This window comes from Staurois parvus, unplaced genomic scaffold, assembly GCF_062004578.1.
Source record: "Staurois parvus isolate SC_StPar_1 unplaced genomic scaffold, SC_StPar_1.0 ptg000137l, whole genome shotgun sequence".
Classification (NCBI taxonomy): Eukaryota; Metazoa; Chordata; class Amphibia; order Anura; family Ranidae; genus Staurois; species Staurois parvus.
Window position 1 is genome coordinate 17,024,289 of NW_028317933.1, and position 25,135 is coordinate 17,049,423.

At 40.3% G+C, this 25,135-nt stretch overlaps 1 protein-coding gene across 2 annotated transcripts in view; it reads left to right on the forward strand.

Moving 5' to 3' along the window:
- PCIF1 (phosphorylated CTD interacting factor 1) overlaps positions 1-25,135 on the forward strand; it is a 66,616-nt gene that overhangs the window by 31,824 nt on the left and 9,657 nt on the right. For both annotated transcript variants that reach the window (XM_089673428.1, XM_089673429.1), the window contains 4 exons: positions 13,881-14,028; positions 14,220-14,303; positions 16,113-16,212; positions 19,937-20,099. In XM_089673428.1, the coding sequence (XP_089529554.1) occupies positions 13,881-14,028; positions 14,220-14,303; positions 16,113-16,212; positions 19,937-20,099 (495 nt within the window). The remainder of the gene's footprint in view (positions 1-13,880; positions 14,029-14,219; positions 14,304-16,112; positions 16,213-19,936; positions 20,100-25,135) is intronic.

Here is a 25,135-nt window from a genome sequence, read left to right on the forward strand (position 1 = left end):
TACACAAAATCTCCTATGTGACTAAATATAGCACATCCAAAAACGGTTATTCTTTATATACACCTCTAATCTTGAAACAACCCTCAAATGAGATGACAAAACTTATGGTTAACCACAAAACACAAAAACACATCCTACGGCTTACTTAGTCACAATCACAAGTTCTCTTTGTGCCGTAAGATGTTCATTTTATCTGTTACAGGAATATTGTTCTTATATTGGCCTATGACTTTGCTTTAAAAGGAGAGACACATTGCAGTAAAAACAATTAATGTATTTAAAGCTCTACCAAAGTTACATTTAATACAGCTACGCATGTAGTGGGGCCCCCCTGCACTGAAGGGTTAATGCTCAGCTTTGTCTATGGTTTTGTTTAAACGTACTTTTACTTATCTTATCCATCACTGCTGTGCATTGTAAGTTTGCACACACAGGGCCTATCCACAACCTGGAGCATCAGAGGGAAAAGGTAAATGCTGGCTTCTGGGGGAGGAAGAGAGAAAGAAGGTAAAAGAGTGCTTTTTAGTGGTACTCTAGGCAAAAATGAACATTTAACCCTTGTGAGCCTCACTGCAATATCTTGCATAGAAAGTTTGACAACTTCAGATGAAACTTGAATATTCTCGTCTGGTTACTTCAGACAATATATGTTAGTTATTTTTTTAATCCAATCAGATGTTTCTGTAGTGTGTTTATGCGCAGTCGTTACTACTTCTATGAAGCATTAGCACAACACTCCACTCCCCATTAACACCATTTACTACTTTTAAATAAAGTCTGAGCTATACAGTTGTTCTTTATCCATTCTGGGTATATACTTCTGTCTAAAAAAAAACTCTTGTTGGGTAAACATTGGAGAACACCAATTCTCACATTTTTGTGCTGAAGCCCTCAGCTGCAAAAAAGTCCTACCAGATATCAGGATTTTGATGTCCGCTGTCCAGTTCTCATAATATCAATGCTGACTAAGCATTATTTTGTTTTATTTATTTTTTTATAAAGTGGGGGGGGGTGGCAAGTGGGGCAAGAGAGCACTGACTATAATGTGCAAGTGTGAATGGCATACTTTGACATTATGACACTTACCTATGAATATGATCTGTCCAGCAATGACAACTTCACAGCCACTGCTGAGGCTTCTTCCACTCCTGGTTTGTTCTTTGTTTAGCCAAAGAGGGGCAAGTGATGATGCAACACAGATGATGGAATAGATTTATCCTGAGAATGTTCACTGCGCAAACACCAGCAGGGGCGGACTGACAACTCATGGGGCCCCCGGGCAATAGGGGATCATGGGGCCCCTGTGTCCTTGCCCAAACTCAAAAAAGCCTATGAAAAATGTACCAGGGGCATCTCATGGGGCCCCCTACTGACCCCGGGCCCTCGGGCAGTGCCCAAATTTCCAAATGGTCAGTCCGCCCCTGCACTACAGGCATAGTAAAAAAATGTATTAAAGCGGAGTTCCACCCAAAAGGGGAAGTTCCTCTTTAAGGACTGCTCCTCCGCTCCCCATTAAGGATTAGCACCTTTGGGGGGCAGGGGGTGGGCGCGGGTATCCGAATTTGACAGATACCCGCTCCCATTTCCGGTCTGATCGCCTAGATGAACAAAAACGGAAGGTGTCCTCTCTCCCTCCCTGCCTTCCTGTAGTATTTTGGGACACGTGACAGGTCCCAGAAGACTACAGGACCATTCATGAAGCTGAGCGCTACTCGCACCTGCGCAGTGGGTACCCGGCTGTGAAGCCGTAAGCTGTCACAGCCGGGTGCCCACACTGAAGATGCCGACCTCCTGGAATCCAGGACGGCCGGTGAAACGGGCCGCGGGACACACACCACGGGACCAAGGGACAGGTAGGTGGCTGTTTTTTAAAAGTCAGCAGCTACAGTTTTTGTAGCTGCTGACTTTCATTTTTAGACAGGTGAGTGGAACTCCACTTTAATAAGAGAAAGAACAGACATACAAAATCTCTTACTAGTTGGCTCGGCATACTAGTAAATTTTTGTTCTTCCTTTTTGTTATTCTATTTTCATTTCAAAAGCATAGATGAACATGGCACTGCATGACTACCAACATGCACACACTGACGTCACAAAGCTAACACATTAGAATAAGAATAGTTATTTTTAAAAAAATGAAGTATTTTCAGCTGAAGTCCAGTGAGATTTGAAATTACAGTCACATGGCTAAAATAAAGATCCTTATCCTTGTGTTTTTGTTTTGTGAGTTGAGCCTGTAGTATCAGGTGGAAGGGGCAGCAGGCCGTGTTCAGTGCTTCCGGATTGGATTAACAGTTGTGGATTCATTTCACTTGTCTGCAGTTGGTGTTATTTTGGTCACATTCCTGTCCAATGGAATAAGGGTTCTAGGTAAGTGGTGATAACCAAGCTGCTGTTTCATGTTAGTGATTCCTGTTACCATTTCCCTGCAGCATTGCTTATTCTTCCCTAGATCAATATATGAATGGAATGCACTTGAGGCATTTTCATATTAGCAAGTTTGAACAAGGGTTTACACTATACATTCCCTCTCTGATTTCTGGAGTGGCTGGAAATGCCCTTTCTGTATGATGACTTTATGCAAGGCAGCATTTTCTAAACGTTTTAAGTATCAAAACTTCTCATATCTTCTATACTTCCCAGAAGTGTATTTACCTTTTACAAGAGCAATAACACTCAAAGAAGACCCCTAAGGTAGAGATAACTCAGATCAAGAACAAAACAAAATAAAGATAGTAATCAAGAAACTTCAGCGCCAAAAATTGTCAGCTGAAAATAGAATTATCCGTGTTGCTGATAGAAAAAAAAGTGCTGATAATGGCATGCTGCGTCCCATAGACTTCAATGCAAAAATGCTCCCTAGTGACTTTAATGCAAAGTGGCGTCCTCTGGACTTTAATGCAAAGTGGCGTCCCATAGACTTTAAAGCAAAGTGGCGTCCCGTAGACTTTAATGCAAAGTGGCGTCCCGTGAACTTTAATGCAAAGTGGCGCCCCGTAGACTTTAATGCAAAGTGGCGTCCCCTGGACTTTAATGCAAAGTGGCGTCCCCTGGACTTTAATGCAAAGTGGCGTCCCCTGGACTTTAATGCAAAGTGGCGTCCCCTGGACTTTAATGCAAAGTGGCGTCCCCTGGACTTTAACGCAAAGTGGCGTCCCCTGGACTTTAATGCAAAGTGGCGTCCCCTGGACTTTAATGCAAAGTGGCGTCCCCTGGACTTTAATGCAAAGTGTTGTCCCCTGGACTTTAATGCAAAGTGGCGTCCCCTGGACTTTAATGCATAGTGGCGTCCCCTGGACTTTAATTCAAAGTGGCGTCCCCTGGACTTTAATGCAAAGTGGCGTCCCCTGGACTTTAATGCAAAGTGGCGTCCCCTGGACTTTAATGCAAAGTCGCGTCCCCTGGACATTACTGCAAAGTCGTGTCCCATAGACTTTACTGCAAAGTCGCGTCCCATAGACTTCAATGCAATAAAGCCCCCCAGTGACTTCAATGCAAAATGCCAGCTACAATAATTTAATTTAAAAACTGCCTGTTTCAGTTTTCTGCCAAGTGTATCCTGAATTTTCGGTTTCAACACCAGAATTTTAATTTTGATACACGACTAATGTGTATCTATTTATTCTATCTAAGGTTAATGGTTGTTCATACAGTATATCAAAATAACAAAACACTTAAAAACATTTAAAATATTCCCTTGTCAAACTCACACCGCTGTAGACTGCACAAATTAGAGTAGTCCACTTCTCAGTTCTCCGAGTCTTTGGCCTGGCATGGACCTTGCTGAGCTGCACCCAGCCTGACACCCATATATTGCTCCTACCCAGCTCTAGTGAGTGTTTGGCCGCTATATATTGGGAATGGAGACTGCTGGAAGAATTGTATCAGAAAAGAAAGGTGCTTTGTGAGTCCTGACTATGGAAATGGATGAGACCACTTTAAACAGGTTACACGCTGCTTTTGTTTGAACTATCTGGATATGCCAAATTGGCAATGTGTGCCGGGTGTGTGAACAATCAATGCCATTCTGCTGCTGCTGCAGGGGGTCTCTACTATCCTGTCAGTCCGCTTGTCCATAATCACACCTCCTTTTATATATTAAATGTGGCAATCCTCTGCAAACTTTGATTGACTTTCTGGCTCTCCTTAGTCCACACTAAATAGCGGGCTGATCAGTGGCAGTTGTCTTTGGTAATTGGGCGGAGCACATCTATGTTAAATGAAGTTTGATTGGCCCTCTGGGTTGTACCAAAATTAGTAGTTCCACTTTCATATTCAGTTGGTGACACTGCTTGCTTTTACAGCTTGAGATTTGTTGACAAATTGATATTAACAGAGTTCTGTGTGCGGGTACATGGGCTGGATACAGAGGACTGCTCTAATATGTGCATCCTAAAGAGGCGTGAGCTCGGCAAGGGAACATTTGAAAGGTTTTCAAGTGACTTTTGATTTCTGGTTCACAATTAACTTGTTATAACAAATACACATATAATTTTTTGATTGCTACGTTTATTTTGCTTATTTTCTATTCAGAATTATCTCCATCTCAGGGGCTTGTTATAGCTTAAAGTGGTTGTAAACCCTTCCATATACCCAGTGAAGTGACTGGCCCCAGGTAATACACAGAGATGAAACAAATTCTCCTACAATTGTACCTGCTGTTCAGCAGTCTTCTCTACATCTGTTCAAAGCCCAGAATTTATAAAGTTTATCTGAGAGTTCAGAAAAAAAGGGGGCGGAGAGTTGAAAGTACAGATTGGAGGGAAGAGACACACTCCCCCTTCACACAGCTCACAGGAACATAGCTGAGGCTGTCAGTCACAGGCAGTGTACTGGAGCTCCCCATCACTTATTTCTCTTGGTGTCAGGAAAACTTGTCAGAAGAATGAGGCAGCTGAGAGAATTGGCACTTAATGCTGTAGGCTGTACAAAATATAGAGGGATATGCTTTGTTCATTTTTCATGTCAGAGGTTTACAACCACTTTTTACGGAGATTTCAGGTGAACAAGAAGAATATTTGTAAGATACAATTTTCAAGATAAGTACTTAAGAATTAGCAATAATTGAGTATATTGGATGCTATATACCACACAGTATATCCCCAAGTGGAAGATATATACATATAATCAGTTTAGTTATTTATTTATAGTCACGTGGTGATTTATTTTGAAAAATGCATCCCACACAGTGATTTTTAAGAGGACTTTTATTGATGGACTTTTTGTTTATGATTTTTTTTTCTTTTTTATGATTTACAGAGCGCTGCATATATATTTTGGCATTTCAAAATATTATTTATTGGTTACAATATTGGATGCTATACCCCTACTGTCTGTGGATCTTTTTAACCACTTGCCTACCAGCACTTATACCCCCTTCCTGCCCAGGCCAATTTTCGGCTTTCAGCGCTGTCGCACTTTGAATGACAATTGTGTGGTCATGCAACACTGTACCCATAGGAAATTTTTATCATTTTTTTCACACACATAGAGCATTCTTTTTGTGGTATTTAATCGCTGCTGGGTTTTTTATTTTTTGCACCATAAACAAAAAAAATTTTTTCTTTGTTTCTATTATAAAATTTAGCAAACAGGTAATTTTCACTGATGTGCGTTGATGAGGCTGCACTGATAGGCAGCAGTGATGGGCACTGATGAGGTGGCATGGATAGACAGCACTTGTGGGCACTGATAGGCTGCACTGATGAGTTGCAACTGGTGGGCATTGATGAGGAGGCACTGATGATGCTGCACTGATAGGCAGCAATGATAGGCGGCAATGACAGGTGGCGCTGACTGATGGCACTGACTGGCAGCACTGATAGGCGCAACTGCTGGGGGGCACTGATGGGTGGCACTGCAGAGCTGCCGGTTATCAGCAGTACTTTCCTCACGCTGTCACAGGGTGAGGAAAGTGCTGCCAATAACCGGCAACTGTATTTAATCCGTGATCTGCTGTGTCATTGGACACAGCTGATCATATGGTAAAAGACCGCTGTGATTGGCCTTTTACCTCGTCACGTGATCAGCTGTGTCTGTAGGACACAGCGATCACGGAGATCGCTGGGTGCGTGCCCGTGGGGGCACACGAAAGGGTGCATTCTGGGAGGGTGTCATATGATGCCCTCCCACAGCTGGGTAACCGCACTGTAGCCTTCATTTGGCTATAGCGCGGTTACCAAGTGGTTAAAAAGCCATGCTGTGTCTGCTGTGAAGAGGAGTGGAAGGTGTGCGCAGATATTATAATTGGTGGATTTGATTCAGTTTAAAATATGGGGGGAAAATCAGATAAAACCAGGGCTGCTGATACCCACATAAAACGCTATTCCCAGCCGCTAGTGTTGTATAAACTAGGCATCATTTTTCTGCAACTCCACAGTGGAGCAGCCCTGAAATGTGCTTGTGACAGTCAGTATATGTGTACATTCTGTTTAGAGTGCAGCAGTTCTACTTGTACTTTCCTCTATTTGTTTTCTTTAAAGTGATACAAAACAAGTGTTAAGTACCAGAATTCATTTGCATAAATCATATATATTATGCTACCGCATTTTGTTTGTTTTTTTCAGTCATCTGAGTAGCTTATTCTTGCAGTGCTGTTGTGTGTTCACATGATCTTTCCCTGTTCTTTGGCATCTGCAGGGAATGAGCCTAGGGACGGGCTTCTATTTAACTCTGCTGATGTATGCTCTGCACAGTACGAGTCTGTGTCTGGCCGGCCCTGATTGGTTCTGTGCTAGTCACATGACCATAAAAAAGCAGTTTCAGAAGAGCAATTCAAATTAGTTTATAAATATCAAAAAATATTTCACAGCTCCCTATAAATCTTTATTGAACATTAAATTGTATTTTTTGTGCATTAATATGGTGTAGTTAGAGTAACAATTGACACTAGCTTTCATTTTGTTCAGACAGCATCTGCATCCAAGGCTCTTTTTTACTTTACAGTTATTAGCAATTACATTTGATAAATTTAATACTGATTTATATTAAAAAGCTTTTTGTGAGTTTCTTAAAGAAACAATGCTAATCAATTAGCATACTACATCGTGCCCCCATAGTGTTTAGCAATAGGAGGACATGGAGGAGAAGGGAGGAAGAGTGTGTGATTCCATAGTTATGTGGGTTGCACAGATAACAAGGAAATGAAGAGCTTAGAAGGGAACTGAAATTGAGCATGCTCAGTAGAGGACACCATATGGTCTACACAATCTCAGCTTGCAGTGGGGACACAGAGAAGTTGGGGGGGGGGGGGGCAGATGAAGACAAAATCAACAAGGTATAATGCACTCTACACAAAGGAATGCTTTAGTGGCTTTGTAAGTATGCACACTCTGTTATATACAGTGGATATAAAAAGTCTACACACCCGTTAAAATGTTAGGTTTCTGTGATGTAAAAAAATGAGACATAGTTAAATCATTTTAGAACCTTCCACCTTTAATGTAATCTATAAACTGTACAACTCAATTGAAAAACAAAATCTTTTAGGGGGGGGGGAAACTAAAATAATGTGGTTGCATAAGTGTGCACACCCTCTTATAACTGGGGATGTAACTGTGTTCAGAATTAAGCAATCACATTCAAAATCATGTTAAATATCATTTACAGTGCCTCTGATTAACCCCAAATAAAGTTCAGCTGTTCTAGTAAGTCTTTCCTGACATTTTCCCTAGGTGTGCTCTAGGTTCACACCTGAGTGGTTTCTGCAGCATTTTGCAGAAACGCAGTACAGTCTATTTAACATGATTTCCTATGGGACACATTCACATCCGGTGCATTTTTTGGAAAGGACCAGGGACTTTTGAAGGCAAAATGTTGCATTTTTGGTTCTTTGGACTTCAATGGGAACGCTGCAGAAAAGCATGTATTGCGTTTTTGCTGCATTCTGCGTTTAAAATCAGCCTGGCAACAAGAAACAAGAAAAATGAACAAGAAAAATTTTAAAAAAAGCTAAACGTGGCAAAAAAGCAAGTGCAAAAACACAATGCAGAAATGCACAAAACGCAACCTGCATAGGTGTGAACTTAGCCTAAGGGAGTGACCAGGAGGCAACATCTCTCTCTTTTTGTGGCGTACATTGTAATTTTTAATATTGCAAAGGCTACATATGCTATTTGATAAAAATGACAGTTATAATTCATTTCATTAGAATGTAACATTTCTGTATACTGTCAAATTGAGCTTTTTTAGTGTGGCCATTCAGCATCTACATCTGAGATTATTTCACTGGTAGGCATTTGTAGGTCCAACACCAGGGGTAAAAAAAAAAAAGAATTTGCAGAGCTATTTGTCCCGTAAAACTGCATGTATATTAGTTCTGTTTGGGCAAACTCTAATGTTATTAGGCCATTTCTCTCCAGGTCAAATGGGATTCATTCATAAAAAGAGAGAATCCAGAAAATACAGCATTATAGCTACTAGATGGAGCTGATAATCATAGCAAATAAATACATTGCATTTGTAAATGCTGTTTTGCAGGATATCTTTGTGAACATTTTGTGAATAAGTTTCTTCAAATTGAATTTTAAAAAGGCACTGCGACCTAAAGAGCATAACATCAAGGAAATGATCCACACTGCTCATGCATACAGTTATAGAAAAAATAGCTGATAAAATCAATATTCATAAATTGTAATGTGAGGTGAGCCAATGAGGGCTTGTGGAGTGAGATATCTATAGATATAACAAGTCCAAAGGGATGCACCTTTTAGGCTACTTTCACACTGTTCAGTTTCAAAAGTACATGTGCAATTTTGCTGCGTTTTTACTGCGTTTCCGGTGTGGTTTCACATGACATGTGACTCAAACACACCAAAACCCAACCGCATTTTTCATGTTTCATACGTTTTTGCTGTGTCTTTGTGCCTTTTCCATTCATTTCAATGGGAATGTGCGTTTTTGGTGCGCTTTTCATCCATTTTAATGGGGAAGTGCATTTTTTGTGTTTTTTCCAAGTTTTTGATGCATTTTCTATTCATTTCAATGGGTAGGTGTGTTTTTTTTATTGCACTGAACATGCACCAAAAATGCAGCAAGCAGGACTGTGAAAAATGGAATGCACCCACAGCTGACCAATGTGAAGAGTTCCATAGGTTTTATTGGTCATGCATTTTTCTTCCACTTTTCTGAACACAAAAACGGAAGAAAAACATATCAGTGTGCAAACAGTCTGTTTTACAAGATAGTCAAGGGTAGTTACAAGTTTGTGAGTAAGAAATGTGAGGGATGGGAGTTAGGTGAGAAATGGAGAGACGAGATTTAAGGAGGTGGGGTAGAAGGCCTCTCCCCTGTCTGGCACCCTAGTTAGGTAATGGGTTTAACATAAGAGATATCATTGAGAGTGGAATTTACATCATCAGAGGATCAGCAAAGCAGGTGGGATATAAAATCTTTAACCAACACACAGTTTAAACACCTGCTAAGTGATGAAATGCAAAAAAGTTCTGTGAAGAAATGACAAAACAGGGGCTCTCTAATGAGTCATAGCTGCTACCAGTTTCTCCCCATCCTTCTCTTTTGAATGCTAATTAGTGGCTTCTCTATTTACTACAGTTACGAAATATAAATTCCTGTATTACATGGTACATCCACATGGGGTCAGCAAAACAAAGATGTTGGTGTCCTATAACTGCACTGAGCTGATACACTTCACTGACAGTTCTTTAACCACTTCAATACCGGGCACTTATACCCCCTTCCTGCCCAGGCCAATTTTCAGCTTTCAGTACTGCTGCACTTTGAATGACAATTGCGCGGTCATGCAACACTGTACCCATATGAAATTTTTATCTTTTTCACACAAATAGAGCTTTCTTTTGGTGGTATTTAATCACCACTGAGATTTTTATTTTTTGCTAAATATAGCAAAAAACACCTGAAACTTTTGAAAAAAAAGCTAACTTTTCTTTGTCTCTGTTATAAAATTTGGAAATAAAATTTCTTCAGAAATTTAGGTCAAAATGTATTCTGCTACATTTATTTGGTGAAAATAATAATTTTTTTTTCTTTTTTCAAATGTTCTATCATTTTTTTTATTTTTTATTAAATGTTTTCTTTTTTTTTTTACTATTTTATTTTTCAGCACACTGTGACCAAAGCAATACAATGTTTACCATAGTAACATTGAACTATTCCAGGCAAGTGATCAGAATTTTTTTTTTAACACATGATTGCTAATACCAATATATTTCATTGATATTTGCAATCATTGTTACTGAATGAAACTGATTCATTCAGTCTTTTGTTGTGATTAGCTGTGATTGGGCAAAGCTAATCAACATGATACAGATGGGCAGTGATTGGCCCTGTCTGTATCATGTGACTGCCTTGACCAGTCACAGCTAACAACATAATTATATACAATGAATGGCATGGCAAGGAGCCATCCATTGTATACAATTGAATGTGATCTGCTGTGATTGGTCACAACGGTCACATGACATTGGCAACAGGCCAGTGTAGTGATATGTCATCGGCTATGTCCCGCGGTCACAGCCGGTGACGGATCATGCTGCTCTGCGGCCACATGAGCAGCTCGTTTTTGCCAGGACATCATGTGATGCCCAGTCACAATGGCGAGTGTCTATAGCAGATTGACGGCCGGGCGGGAAGGTGTTAAAGTTTATGCATAGTTTCCTAAAAAGTAAGGAAGGGTTAAAACCACTGCCAGGTTATTCTTTTCTCTCTGTGTACCATAGGGGAAATTTACTTTCACTTTCTGTCCCAGAGACAGGAGGACTTTGAAGAAAATCTCCTACTTTAAAGGGAATTCCCCTCTTAGCTGTTTCCTGAGCAGTTGCACCACTAGAACATTTCCCCTTACCTCTTGTTCTGGGGACCGCTCAGAAATGTTTAATTTCCTATCACTTTCTGTATCAGTTACAATGGTAAGCAGTACAAATAGAGAGGCAAATCATGCCAATAAAAATCTGACAATGGGTCTAACCCTCCTCTGCTTTATCCAAAACAAAACATTTGCCTAAATATACACTTTAACCAACATTTGTGACTTTCTTTTACTTTCACTTTGGCGAAAAGGACAAATAGAGAGGGTTAATCTCCCTAACTGAAGCACAGACAGCAGAAAACACTTGACAGGGGTTCTAATCCATCTCTGGTTTTGCCTTTACTTATACTTTAAAGGGTATCTTTCTTGCCAATTAAAAAAAACACCTAATTAACCCTCCACCTTCTGTGCATTAATAATACACAAGAGCTTTTATTACCCGTAAGCAAAGGAAATTTAGCTGTAAGCTATTTTTCACTGTCAAATAAGACATGGCTTGAGGTGTTTAGCACATGTTAGTCCAGTGTCATATCCTCAAGGAGCAAACTGATTGGTATGTAATATGTTGTGCATGCTATACATGTGTTTTGTAAAATACAAAAGACTAAACAGAAACATATTTGAAGGACAGAAATTCTGTTCACAGAGAAAATGTTCCCCTGGGTTTCCATGAATGTTGGCCACATGTCTGAAGCCCGAGGCATTTGACTACATGATTTCTAATGAACAGAAAAATTGAGTCTAAATGCTGGACCTCCCCTTCAGCAACCAAGTACCTAAGCCTTCTAACATGTGACAAGCGCAGAAGGGAACCCAGAGCTGCATTTTCTCTAGGAAAAGTGTTTCAGCCTATTACTATTTTTACATTTGAGTAGGACTGTTAATATTGCTTAAAGTGAAATTCCAGTCAAAAATTAAAATTTGTTCTTGATTAGTATGTCTGACAACATAAACGTTTATATTATGCATTTTCCTAATTGCAGATTGTCTAGATTAGTAAACAGTCTAAAGGTAGACATTCAACAATCTCCTGATTTTTAATGACAACATTGTGCCTGTGGAGCAGAATGTGGCAGCCCACAGAGACTTCCTTAAACTGTTGTCGTTGTCTCTGTATTAATTTCAACACAGCTCCGAGTAGCCTCGGCCGGCCCCGCTTCTGTATAGCCCCACCATGCCTTCAGCACCATGTGCTGTAGCTCAGCTAGGTACATCACTTCTGGTAATGATCTTAGGAAGGTGGTGGACACCCCCAACAGCTGCGATAGGTAACTAAAGCCTGAGGCTTTGCAGTCATGTGACATGAGGAATTTTTTTTACACAAAATAAGGTAGAAAACAGCATCAAACTATGCAGATGTAATAATATTGTGGTTTCTGATTGTATGGAGGTGAATTAAAGGAAAGCCTTTCCTTCCACTTTAATGCTAAAGCGGTGCTAATCCCATCAATTTAACTTTTTCTCAAAACAGTTACATTCATGATATGCTCTAAATGATAACCGTTACTGTTGCTTGTGCTCTCAACCAAACTGCAAGCCATCAAATGCCTGGTTTCATTACTGATCGTATGTGCAGAACAATGGCAACTTTAAATAAGAAATCTTCAGTTTCAAAAAATGTTTTGCTGTCTGTGTTGGAATGGCAAGTAATACAGTATATCGTTTCTGGTTATACATTTCTGAATATGCAGCTAATAACATTTGTGTTCCACAGATTTGCTTGCTGGGGATTATTATTAATTCACACCTTTTTTTTATTGATTACTACTACTTTATGTTTGTAAAATGCTGGCAGTAAAATTAAAAATCTGCCTATTGCTGACTATTGTTGATTGGATCAAAGCATGATGAAGCCAAATTTCATGTTGACAAATGTAGTGATGGCCATAGATATTAGATGGCAGTCAGATTATTATTATTATACAGTATTTATAAAGCGCCAACAGTTCGCTCAGCGCTGTACATTACAATGGGAGACAGGACATGCGACAGTACAAAACAATACAATGTGATACACGAGGGGTTCGAGGGCCCTGCTCTTTCGAGCTTACAGTCTAGGAGGGAGAGGATATTGGTACAGAAGGAAATGGCTGTGGGGGATGGAGTGGTAGTTAGAGTGGAGGAGGTCGGCAATTAGCAGGGGGTGGGGTAGACTTCCTTGAAGAGGTGGGTTTTCAGGGTGCGCCGAGAGGAGAGTAGGTGATAGTCTGATGGATTGGGTTAGGGAGTTCCAGAGGATGGGTGACGCCCTGGAGAAGTCCTGGAGGCGGGCATGGGAGGAGGAGACCAGGGAACTAGAGAGAAGGAGGTCTTGTGAGGAGCGGAGAGTGTGTGTTGGGTGGTATTTGGATATTAGGTCAGTGATGTAGTTTGGGGCAGTATGATGGACAGCTTTCTACGTCAGTGTTAGCAGTTTGAATTTGATCCGTTGGGCAATCAGAAGCCAGTGGAGGGATTGGCAGAGGGGGCTGGCGGAAACGGAGCAGTTGGTGAGGTGGATGAGTGTGGCTGTCGTATTCAGGATCGACTGAAGCGGGGATAGCCTGTGGCGAGGCAGGCCAGTGACGAGGAGGTTGTTGTGGGCACAGTATCTGACCATCAGAATATTTAATAGATGCTGATGTAAGTAGGCAGCCTTGCGTTACCTCAGCATGTATGCCTATGTCTAGAGAAAAAGGGAAGGGCAAACAATAGTAATCTAATAATTAGATAGCCAAATGCAACAGAGCCATTTTCTCTGGAATTGATTGGTTTGTGACCCAGTCAAACTGAAATTATACAGAGTAGAGCATGGGTAGACAACCTTGACACTCCAGCCGTGTTGAAACAACAAGTCCCATGAGCCGTTGCAAGACTCTGACAGCCATGACTCCCAAAGGTAGTGGCATGATGGGATTTGTAGTTTCATCACAGCTGTAATGCAGGGTTTGCCTTATCCTGGCTTAGAGTGTGATTATCCCATCTCTATGGGCACTTTTATATGAAAATGTCACTTTGGGTTTGAAATCTTGCAAATATGAAAGTTAAAATACTTTCTTTTCTATCAAAACGCTGCTAGCCTTACTTAAAATACTGTATATTTAATGGTCTTCCAGGTATTGATCCACCCCGGGAATCATTTAATCGCTGGTTGTTGGAACGGAAGGTGCTAGATCGAGGACCTGACCCCCTGCTTCCCAGTGATTGTGACCCAGTGGTATCTCCATCCATGTTCAGGGAGATTATGAATGATGTCCCTATAAGGTGATCCTTCTATTCATGTTTAAGATTCTGGTTCGCATGCAGTGGGTCCTAGGAATTTATAAAGGGAGTTATAGAACTTTCCTGAATTTCTTTAGGAAATACTTTATATGAAATCCATCTTGTAGCAGACTTTTGAGCGTTTAGAAACATTTGGCTTGTTTAATAGAGTCCAACCTCTTATTTTCTTCCAGGTTATCGCGTATTAAGCATCGGGATGAAGCAAAACGTTTGCTGTTTAAATATGCTGAGGCTGCTAAGCGACTTATTGAATCTAGGTGAGACCTCATCTAATCTGCATTTTAGTCCTAATGTTCCTGTGCTATAACACTGGTTTACCTATTCTGTGATGAACTTAGTTTATGCACGTGTTCAGGAGGATTTTAACCTAGAGGCAGCATTGGCCCATGTCTACAACAGCAGCTAGGAATTGGAAATTTACCAGTGTCAAAGTGTGTCAAATCTTCAAGAGTACATGCACTTATTCTCTTCTACTTCCTCAGCATTTTCTATATAGGTTATGTTCAGAGCCAGATCATCCACAGGGCAAACTATGCATTTTCCTTGGACCCTGTGGATGGTTAGGGAGCCCATCTGCAAACTTACATTTTCTGCACTAAACCAGGGATAGCACAATTGGCCAAAGCTGTGTGCCTGCCTGTCACTTCAGATGGGAGGATACACTTGTAGGTAGTTGATGTCTGATGGACCCATGTCAATAAGGACAGCTTTGTATGTGCCTAATGCAGTCCTTATCATTGTTGGTCAAAAGGATGGTGGGCCAAAGCTGCTACATTACCTAGGGCCTCATTCTATCTTAACCTGATTTTGGACATTCATACCTTCAAGACCACTGTCCTGAATTCTTCACTGTGCAGTCTGCCTGGACAAACTTCTCAGAAATGCCCCAAACAGTTCTTGTACATTTGTACTAAAGCCTCCAATACCTTCAGTAGAAAACAAATTGCTTAACCTGATAGACTGCAGGTGGGCTTTCCAGTGAGGTGACTGGAGGCCATGGAGCCATGCATGTACAGATTTAGGCCAAAGAGTGTGTTCAGCAGGGCAAGTTGTGTAGTGAAGAGTTTAGTGCGGTTTCAGAAACCAAAGATGCAGCATGCATTAGTTTTGGTGTGCTTTCTGAAATCGTGCCAAAACCTCAGGACCTCATAGAAGTCTATGAGAAAACACAGCTAACCCACAGGAAAACCTTGAGTTAGCTGCACTTTTGCAAAAGTGCAGCTGGGCAGTGTGAAGCCACTCATACTTAAAATTCAGGATATTAAAGCGGAGTTCCACCTGAAAAAAAATAAATAAACGTCACCAGCTACAAAAACTGTAGCTGCTGACTTTTAAAATACAGACACATACCTGTCCCTCGGTCCAGCAGTGACCTCATCACCGCTGATTTCACCGGCCGTCTTCTCTCCCTGGCGCTGGCATCTTCAATGTGGGCAACTGGCTGTGACAGCTTACAGCTTCACAGCCAGGTGCCCATTGCGCATGCGCAAGAAGTGCTGCGCTTTGTGAATGGCCCCGTTGTCTTCTGGGACCTGTCACGTGTCCCAGAAGACTACGTGGGGGGGACAACAAGTTCCGCTTCTGTACCTGCTCCCCAAAGGTGCCAATCCTTAATGGGGAGCGGGGAACGAAGGCTTAAAGCAGAACTTCCCCTTTTGGGTGGAGCTCCACTTTAAATACACTAAACGTTTATTCACCTTTTTTTATTTTTTGCTATTAGATAATAATGAACACTTTGACTTTGTGCATCTCAGGACAGAATTAAACACAGATGGTGATTTTATCATCAACAGCTAATATGCATCAATGTTCTTGTTTTTTAGAATAGTTTAGCAGGGAAAACATAATTGCAGAGATTACAAACTGGAAAATCCCAAGAAAAGATACACATGATGTCTTTTTTTGTTTCAATATTGCATGTAAAGCTGTAACTTCTATTACTTTTTTGCTGAGGCAGAATCCCCACAATGACATACATATACACTTCTAATTGTTTATATCTCTATTTCAATGATCAGAATTGAACTTATATCTACATGTTGCTGAGACTGTCTTTTTTGCTGCAGGCGAGCCTCTCCAGACATTAGAAAAGTGGTGAAGTGGAACGTGGAAGACACATTCAGCTGGCTGCGGAGAGACAACCTGGCTACAAAGGAGGATTACATGGTCAGTCCCTGATTCAGTCGTAGCTAACAGCTGTTCTGTAATGCCAGTATGATGTGATCTCCAATAGCAAGATAATTCTGTGGGAAATTGTCACTGGAGATATTAAGATGAAGGAAAATGTCACTAACATTCCAGTCACTGCCAAGCATCTTAAAGCAGAAGTCTGGTTACAGATATGTATCAAAATTCCTAAGGTAAAATATTACCTCTTGTAAAGGGGTGTAAAATGTTTACAGCGCCTCTTTTTACTCTATTATCCAGCCTTTCTCAACCAGAGTGCCTTGGGGTTTCTTCAGGGGTGCCTAAATGTCTAAAAATTGCCCAAAACTTGTATTGCCAGCAGGTGGAACAACCCTGCCTTTTACTTACACAAAGCCACGGTTTTTCATTGTGAACCTTTACGACCTTTTAGCCGCCGGCTTCATGACAACCAATGACATCAGTTGATAAGGAGGATGTCAGCTGCCTGTACAACATCCTTTTTTGACTCTCCCGTGTCCCTCTCCATCAGTGCTGGGGTCACATTAGCTCAGTGATAAATAAAAAATGAGGGAGAAAAGAAACATTGGAATACTACTCAGTACCAGTGTGCAAAAGTGTATTTACTTTGGAAGAATAAATCACCTCTAATGTTGGGTGTCCTACATGTGTGGATGTTGCTGCGTTATATAAAACTATTAGAATAGTTTTTCACATTTTAGAATGGGGTGCTTCAAGAATGTCCATCATTTTAAAGGGTGCCTTGGGACTGTCCTTAATTTTAATGGGGGATTTGACTGAAAAAAGGTTGAGAAACACTGCTATAATCCATTCATTAGTTTTCCACATACCAAACTTACAGTGCTACGGCTATTAGAGCTGCAGCTGAAACACCAAAATGATCCTGTTGTTCACCCACTCTTTCTGCTCCCCTTGTCCATTCTGTAAAGAGAATACAAGGGCTCTGTGAATGGACAAGGGGTGATAAAAGAGAGGGTGATTGGCAGGATCTCTTCACTGCAGCCTTAGCTGTCATACCCACAGCACCAGAAGTGTGGGGTTGACAGTAGTATGCGGCAATCTAATGAATGCATTATAGGGTAAACAGAGACACTGTAAACATTTTACACCGCATTACAAGAAGCAAATTTTTCTTTTTGCCTCAAAGACTAAGTTCTCCTTGTGCATAAAATGGATTATGCAGTCGTAGGAACCCGGGTAGGTAAATACACTGTGCAGTTTTTAAAAACATTGCTGCGAGAAAAACTCCCATATCATTAATATTCTCTTGTTCAAGCTAGTCTTTAGGACAAGGCAGATATTGAGCACTCGCCCCCAGCATCACAGAAGTGAGTTCTCTCCTTAGCTCCAAAGCTGCTAACAGGAACACTGTTGCAGAAACACTGAACTTAGCTGCTGCTGCTACAATGGGGGAGGGGTAGTGCACTGTGCTTGCCCAGTTTTTGAAACAGAGAGAGCTCTGACTCATGTCATGTAAGGACAGGGAATGGAAACAACATGGGAGTTTTTCTTCCAGGCTTTAGGGGTACCACAAATGGGCTATAGATATGGCAATGCTTTTGCACAGTGTATTGTAAGCTACTGGGGCCCCTTGACTGCCTAGTCCATTTTATTCAAAAGGTGAATTTAGTCTATAAGAATTAGAATAAATATCAGTGGCTGGAGTTCTGCTTTAAACGTTATTATCTATCTGTAATCTGATGAATTCCCATAAACATTATCTTTCTTCTTTCTAGAACCTCTTGTTTTAGAGCTTTCACTCTTTTTACTATTTTTGCAGAATCTCTTCTTGGTAATAATATAGAAATAGTTCAGCGCTTTGTAGTAACTAATCTCCCCTCCCCCATATGTGATCCACACATCAAACCCTCAAATCATTTATGCGCAAACTAAAAGTGGTTCTAAAGGCAGAAGGTTTTTTACCTTCATGCATTCTGTGCATGAAGCAAAAAACCTTCAGTGTGCAGCTCCCCCCACAGCCCCCTAATACTTACCTGAGCCCCCTCTCGATCCAGTGATGTATACAGGAGTCTCTGGTCTTCCGGGTCTCCCCCTCGTTCCCACTGCTGTCAATCACAGCCAGTGCGGAGAGGGCTGGGGATGGGTCTATATGTCTTATGAACACATAGAGCAGGCCTTGGGAGCAAGCATGCATCAGTGCCCCCATAGCAAGCAGATTGCTATTTGGGGCACTGGTCAACAGAGAGGAGCCAGGTGGGGGACCTGAGAAGAAGATGATCGGGGCTGCTCTGTGCAAAACCACCAGAGCAGGTCAGTGTAGACCAGTGGCGGACTGACAACCAGGGGCATCTCATGGGGCCCCCTACTGACCCCGGGCCCTCGGGCAGTGCCCGAGTTTCCAAATGGTCAGGCCGCCCCTGGTGTTAGACATGTTTGCTATTTAAAAAAACAAAACACTTTAATAATCACAAAAAGTAAGTAAATCTGTGTGGTGAGAAATACACGCATATGCACATTTATAATACAAGTCCACTCTGTAAATCTGTAAAACGTTCTTCTTTACAACCACCGTGATCAATATTCAGAAATAACTCCATGACACTCCCAGTGCTCAGTGAAAGTCCCTTTGGTTTATCACTTACCTTTTTGCTTGGACTTATGCTTCTATACATCATCTAAATCAGGCAACACTTATAATTCCATATGAGATTTTGTGATGTTCTCGTTTGGATGTCACCCATACATTAACAGACTAATCAGATGGAGTAAAGTGGAAATCACACAAACCAGTATAATAGAATAAAGTAGAAATTGCATATAGTGTAACATCATTAAAACCAATTGCGTCATCCAGTCTTTGCCATGTTGCATCTGTTAGACTTCCTCAGAGGCTTGGAGACTGGAGAAGCACTCTGCTATTCATCTGCTTTTATCCAAGTCATACTAACATGTATCATGTTACATGTTAAGTCTCCAAGCCTCTGAGGAAGACTAACAGATGTAACATAAGGTGAAGATTGGATGCTGCAATATCCAAAGTTGTAGTGGAGTGGAGGGACAGACAGTATCTTAGTAAATTGGTTTGAATGATTTTAATAATTGGGGTATAAGCAGATCCCAGAAGTTGTAGTGGAGTGGAGATTGGTCTGTTTGTGTATGGGTGACATCCAATGAAGAACATCACAACATCCCTTTGTATGGAATCATAAGCAGCGTGCCTGACCTAACTAATGTACATTAGCATAGGTCCAGGCAAAAAAGGCGAGCTAGTGGCCAAAGGGACTTTCACTGAGAACTGGGAGTGTCTTGAGGTTGTTTTTGCACATTGATCACAGTGATTTCAAGTTGTAAAGAAGAAAGTTTCATAGAAAATGTATAGAGTAGACAGAGTGATGATTTTAAAGGTATATATATGTGTGTGTGTATTTCATAATAAACAAATGTACTGACTTATTTGTGATTATTATCACTGGTTTGAGGGTTTGATGTGTGGGTAATACATGGGGGGGCATTAGTTACTACAAAGCGCTGCACTATTTAAATATTTATTTACTAGTTTGTGTTCAAATATTAGTACTGGCAGCTAGTGCTGTTCATTTAGATGATAGGGCTAGCATGAAAGGATCTCAGCTTCAGAGAGATTTTTTAAATTTCTCCTTACTAGGCTTTCATCCTGTTCTACCATCATTGTTTTTAATCCTTCCACATTTTTCATAGTATTGCATCTTAAAAACCTGGCTTATTAGTTATCTTACTGTTTCAGGAACGCTTGGAGCACCTACGAAGGCAGTGCGGCCCGCATATGGCAGCTGTGGCACGAGACTCAGTAGAAGGCATATGTAGTAAAATCTACCACTTCTCTCAGGATTATGTGAAGAGGATTCGTGAGAAGCACATGACATTGCTACGTGAAGCCAATATACCAGGTAGTATGTTTACCTTTTAACACCTTGGAAATATGAGGTTGAAAATTGCTATATATTGGGCTACTGGCTAGAGCTTGCCTTATATTAATAAAGAAGTACCACTAATGTAGTATTATGCCAGATTTAGTAAGTTTAAAGGGTAATTCACGTGTATAATGCTTTCTTTCTTTTTTTATATTTCAACAAAAATAAATACTGCAACTTTATGCATGTACCCTTAAGTCCCATAGGCTGTAATTGATTCAAACCAACCTGTTAATTTGTCGGAGAGATAGAAATCAATTACAGCTTATAAGGCTGTAGGGTGCACATATAGAGTTGAAGAGGAAGTCTGCAGCGATTACTTTTCTTTAGACACCCAGCTGCTGATTTTCAGGTCAGCATGCAGCAGTCTTTGCTGTGAAAAAATTAAAATTTTTGCTCATAAAATGTGCAGAAGGCTGAGAGAAATGGTACTTTTTAGTGTTATAATGGATATTTCCTTAAAATGTTTTGTGGCCCTTTCCACTGTATTTATTACAGGTACTTATAGATAGCGCCATCAATTTACGCAGCGATTTACATGTGTGTATGTATATATATATGTGTGTGTGTGCTCAAAAGTTTGCATACCCTGGCAGAAAAGATGAAATTTTGGCATTGATATTGAAAAGATGCCGAAAAAACGTTTTATTCAAGGATAGTGATCATATGAATCAATTTATTAGCACAGTTCTTTGGCTGATTTTAAATCATAATGATAGCAGAAATCACTCAAATAGCCTTAGTCAAAAGTTCATATTTGGCCTTGGTACAGATACACAAGGTGACACACACAGGTTAAAATGGTAATTAAAGGTTAATTTATATAAATAAGATATGGCAGTCAGTTAAGACCTGTAGAGTTTGCCCTCCTATGATGGGCCGTTTGTTTGATAAATAGGTTGTTTGTTTTTTATCCCCAGTGCATATACAAGGTTATGTGTGTTTAGGTGTTGGGTCATTTGAATGTACAAGATTCTGTCTCAAATCTATTGCTGAGCTTGAAAAATACAGGGATGCAATCCTTTCTATAAACTCCAGGCACATTCAGATGAGTATATTAATGTTTTCTGAGTCTCCCCGCTGTCCTTTGACAATCAACATCATGCTCCTGGACAATTAAACCTGCCTTGGCACATTCCATGGTAATGGGATGAAGGTGACTGAGTTACCTATAAACGCTGGGGTATGTTCCTGATGTTCATTGGAGATGAAGAATCTGCTTGGATAAGCAGCAGAATGTCTTCCAACAGTACAAGACCAGTTGAATGTGTCTAACTACTATTAGACATTCAAGTGGAAATTAATAGGAGAAGGAGAATGTGTGGAAAAGATTTAGAGGATCCCCAGGGTAATTAGAAAAATATTTAATTACGTTCTATTGCAGTTTCTGTCTGCCTATAGGTGCACTCCAGTCAAAGATGAAACATAAGCATTGAAATATATGGAGCACATACAGTCCTTCTGCTCAGGGCTTTGGTTTCTATCCGAATAATAGGTAGAATGCCCCTATCTCTCTACTCCTGTTTGTATGTAACTTGCTGGTCTGAGTATCCATTTTGCTTAAAGCTTATCTATAGTCAAAATTTAAAATCATATATTCTTTTCTACATTGTATTTCAATTTTTTCTGGTTTAGTCCTATTAATGTGAATCATCTTGAATTTTGAAAACTTAGGTAGGCACAGCTGTGTTACAGAATTTACAGAGTCTGCCTTCTGAACTACAGAAGTGCTGAGAGGAGGAGTTTCTGGAGGTGGAATTCAGTACAGGAATCACTGCTTGCAGGCAGCAAGGTACCATGGGATATGTAGTCCTTAGAAACTGAAAGTACACAGCAGAGAAGCTGCAAAGCATGCTGGGAATCTGGGAAGAGATGGTCAGTAGACAGGCAGCAATGATCACCTGAGAGTTTTCAAATAAGCTTATCTAAAAAAACAAAACATTGTTTTATTGCTAATACTATGCTGATGTTATAAAATGAAAGTGTATGCTGTGACCTTAGAAGTAACTCTTTGTAATACAGAATACTATTCCTAAACATCCTCATTGTAGGTTTCCTGATATGTCTGGCACACAAAAAGCCTGGTGTATCAGTGGCAGTATTAACAGCCACATATACCAATCAAAGGAGATATGTTGTTCGCTAGGATCTGGCTGCAGTTGATTATAGAGAACTCAGATTAATAAAAATTGATCTGGCTTTTGACGTTAGCACAGTTGCATTGATTTCTTGAGAGCTTATGTAGTTTATTGATGAAGTTTAGTTTTTATCATGCCAAAGTCCAATATAAGGACTTTAATCCCTTGGCGCCGGCGCCTCCCGGTCCCTTAAGGGTTCCAGAAGCTGGGAGGCGGGGTAGGGTTTTAGGGTCATGTGACCGCCGTGATTCACTGTCACGGCGGTTACATGATCGGGAAAGGTCCCAATCGAAAGAGGAGATCGGGACCTTTCCGTGAGTACCGAACGTGTGTGCTGGGAGCGCGCAGGGTGCCCGCTCTCAGCACATATGTTTTTTTGTTTTTTTTTATAGAACGCAAATGTGTGGCCACTTGGCGTCTAGGCCCAGACGCCGGGAGGCCGCACATTTGCGTTTGGCCAGCGTCAAGAGGTTAAATTTGGCATTGGACATTCTTCTAAAGCTTTTTAAGAAAAAATTTTTATTTTTCATTAAAAGAAAACATAACATACATAACCAAATATTTTATATAGATAAAATCACATCATGAATTTATTGGAACCTCCCTTTCTTTTACATTGAAGGACATGCTTCTTCTTCTTCTTCTTGGTACTTCACATCAATCTGGTGGTCCAAAATAATGATAATGAAATTACAAAAAATCATAAATAATAACTTCATTAGGTCTACTAATATCAATATTACATAGTAACCATTGGTACATGGAGGGTTATACTCCCTAAAAATCATACTGTTGTGCTAAGCATAACCATACATATAGTCTTACACTGTCCCCTTCCCAATCAGGCTTTGTAGAGTAACATAGAAGACAATTCAACAAATATTCTCCCATTGATGACCCAATGAAAATTGTCCCTATTATGCCATTATTTCTAACCTTATTTATAAATATTTATATATATATATTCACTGCATATTGCAATATAGTAGCATAGGGAATCGTGATTTGTTTGAAAACCTTACATGATTAGTTCTAATATATACACATAGACCCCACCCTTCCATTTCTACGTAACATTGCTGCAGTTTTCACCTATGCTCAATGTAACACACCATACAAAAATATCTGCAGGCTTTGCTTTTTAATAACCGCCGAAGTGTAAAAGATCCCTGCTGGTGGCTCGTGCACCTGTTCCCACCCCATAAATCTCAATTACCCTGCATTAGGTCCTGCCAGCAAAGTGCTCTGCTAGTGTGCCTCTGCATTTGACATCCATATATTCCACTTAACTTCATATGCTCTACACTAGAGAAATCTTTGGCCTACATACAATCGTCTGCATGGACACATTAAGGAGTGTAATATACCAAGTTATCGTTGCAAGCTTAAATAAACCTTTCTCTTAAAAAGCTTTTCCAGTGAAATGGAGATTGAGCGTGTTTCCTGTAGCCTTTTTTACAGTAACTGGGCTTTCTTGGATCACAGCTCATCTCATCATCTTGTGCATCTGTAACCTGCCTGCAAGGACGCCGTCTATATCATAGAATAGAGAGAATTTATTTGCGTATTTAACCTCTTCTCCCCAAAATATAGAGAAGGTTTAGGAATATTTTGTTCCGCATTGCTGAAAATGTTGTCTTTAATTAAAGAAAACTATTGTCTATTAGAAAAAAGGAAATGCAAAAAGAAGTTTAGAATTAAATAAATCATTTACTTTACCTAGTAAATATTCTGCTTACTTTTGTGCAATGAAGGATCAGTTAGTATGTATTCTAGGATCTGACATCCTTCTATTGTATCCTCTACCAAGGATATCCTTTCATAATTTTTTACCTTTTGCTATAACCTTTACATTTCTGAAACCCATTATGCAGCCGCAGAAGCACGCTCCTTTCTGAATAATATCACACTCCCTGAAGTGACCCCAGAAAAGAGAGCCTCTTTGGACTCTCATCTCACACTCACCAAGTTAATGGAGGTCCTTCACTCTCTGCTTCTAAGAAAAGCTCCCAGTGAGTACGGTCTGCCAGCAGAGGTCTAAAAAAAAGTATTTTCTAACCTTACTACAACACCTCTTGTATATGTTTGTATCAGGTGCCTTGTATTTGTATTGTGTGCCCTTCCAGCATCTAATCTACAAAGCTAATATAGTAGTCATCCCAAAGCCTGATAAAGACCCCCCAAACCAGACTGCTACAGACCTACCTCGCTGACCACAGATGTAAAAATACTAACTTAAAGTATAACTAAAGGTAAAAGTTTTTTTTTTTTTTAGTTTTGGACATAGTGGAGAGGGAATTAGAATCACTGTCAGTTTTTATTGCTGTCTGTGCCCCCATTATGAAGATTCACCATCTCTATTTGTCCTGTTTACCATTATCATTGAAAGTAAATGTAAAAGAAAATCACAAATTTTGGGTTGTCCCCGGAAAAGTAATAGGGGGAGAATCTTCCAATGGGGACACTAGCTCTGGTGACCTGGGGGTCCCTAAGGAATTCCCTTAATTTGCAGAAATTTCCGCTAACGTCCTGTTTAGCTATGGGACAAAAAGAGAGAAAAAAATCTGACAGGTTATAACCCTCCCTTGCTCTATCCCAAGTGAAAAAGAAAGTTTTGCCTATAATTCCACTTTAAACTCCAGCTGTGTACCTAAAGTTATATCCAAATTGGTAGCTTACAATCAATCAGGATTTATTCCTAACTGATTGACAGCAGCAAATATTTGTAGAGTATCCCTTAACATGGAATCCACCCTGCAAAATGTGGGAAACAGAGTGCTACTGTCCCCCAATGCAGCCAAAGCTTTTAATAAATTTGGAATACATGTTGGAGGTGCTCCGAAATTTAGGGATGGGGCCAAAGTTTATGAAATG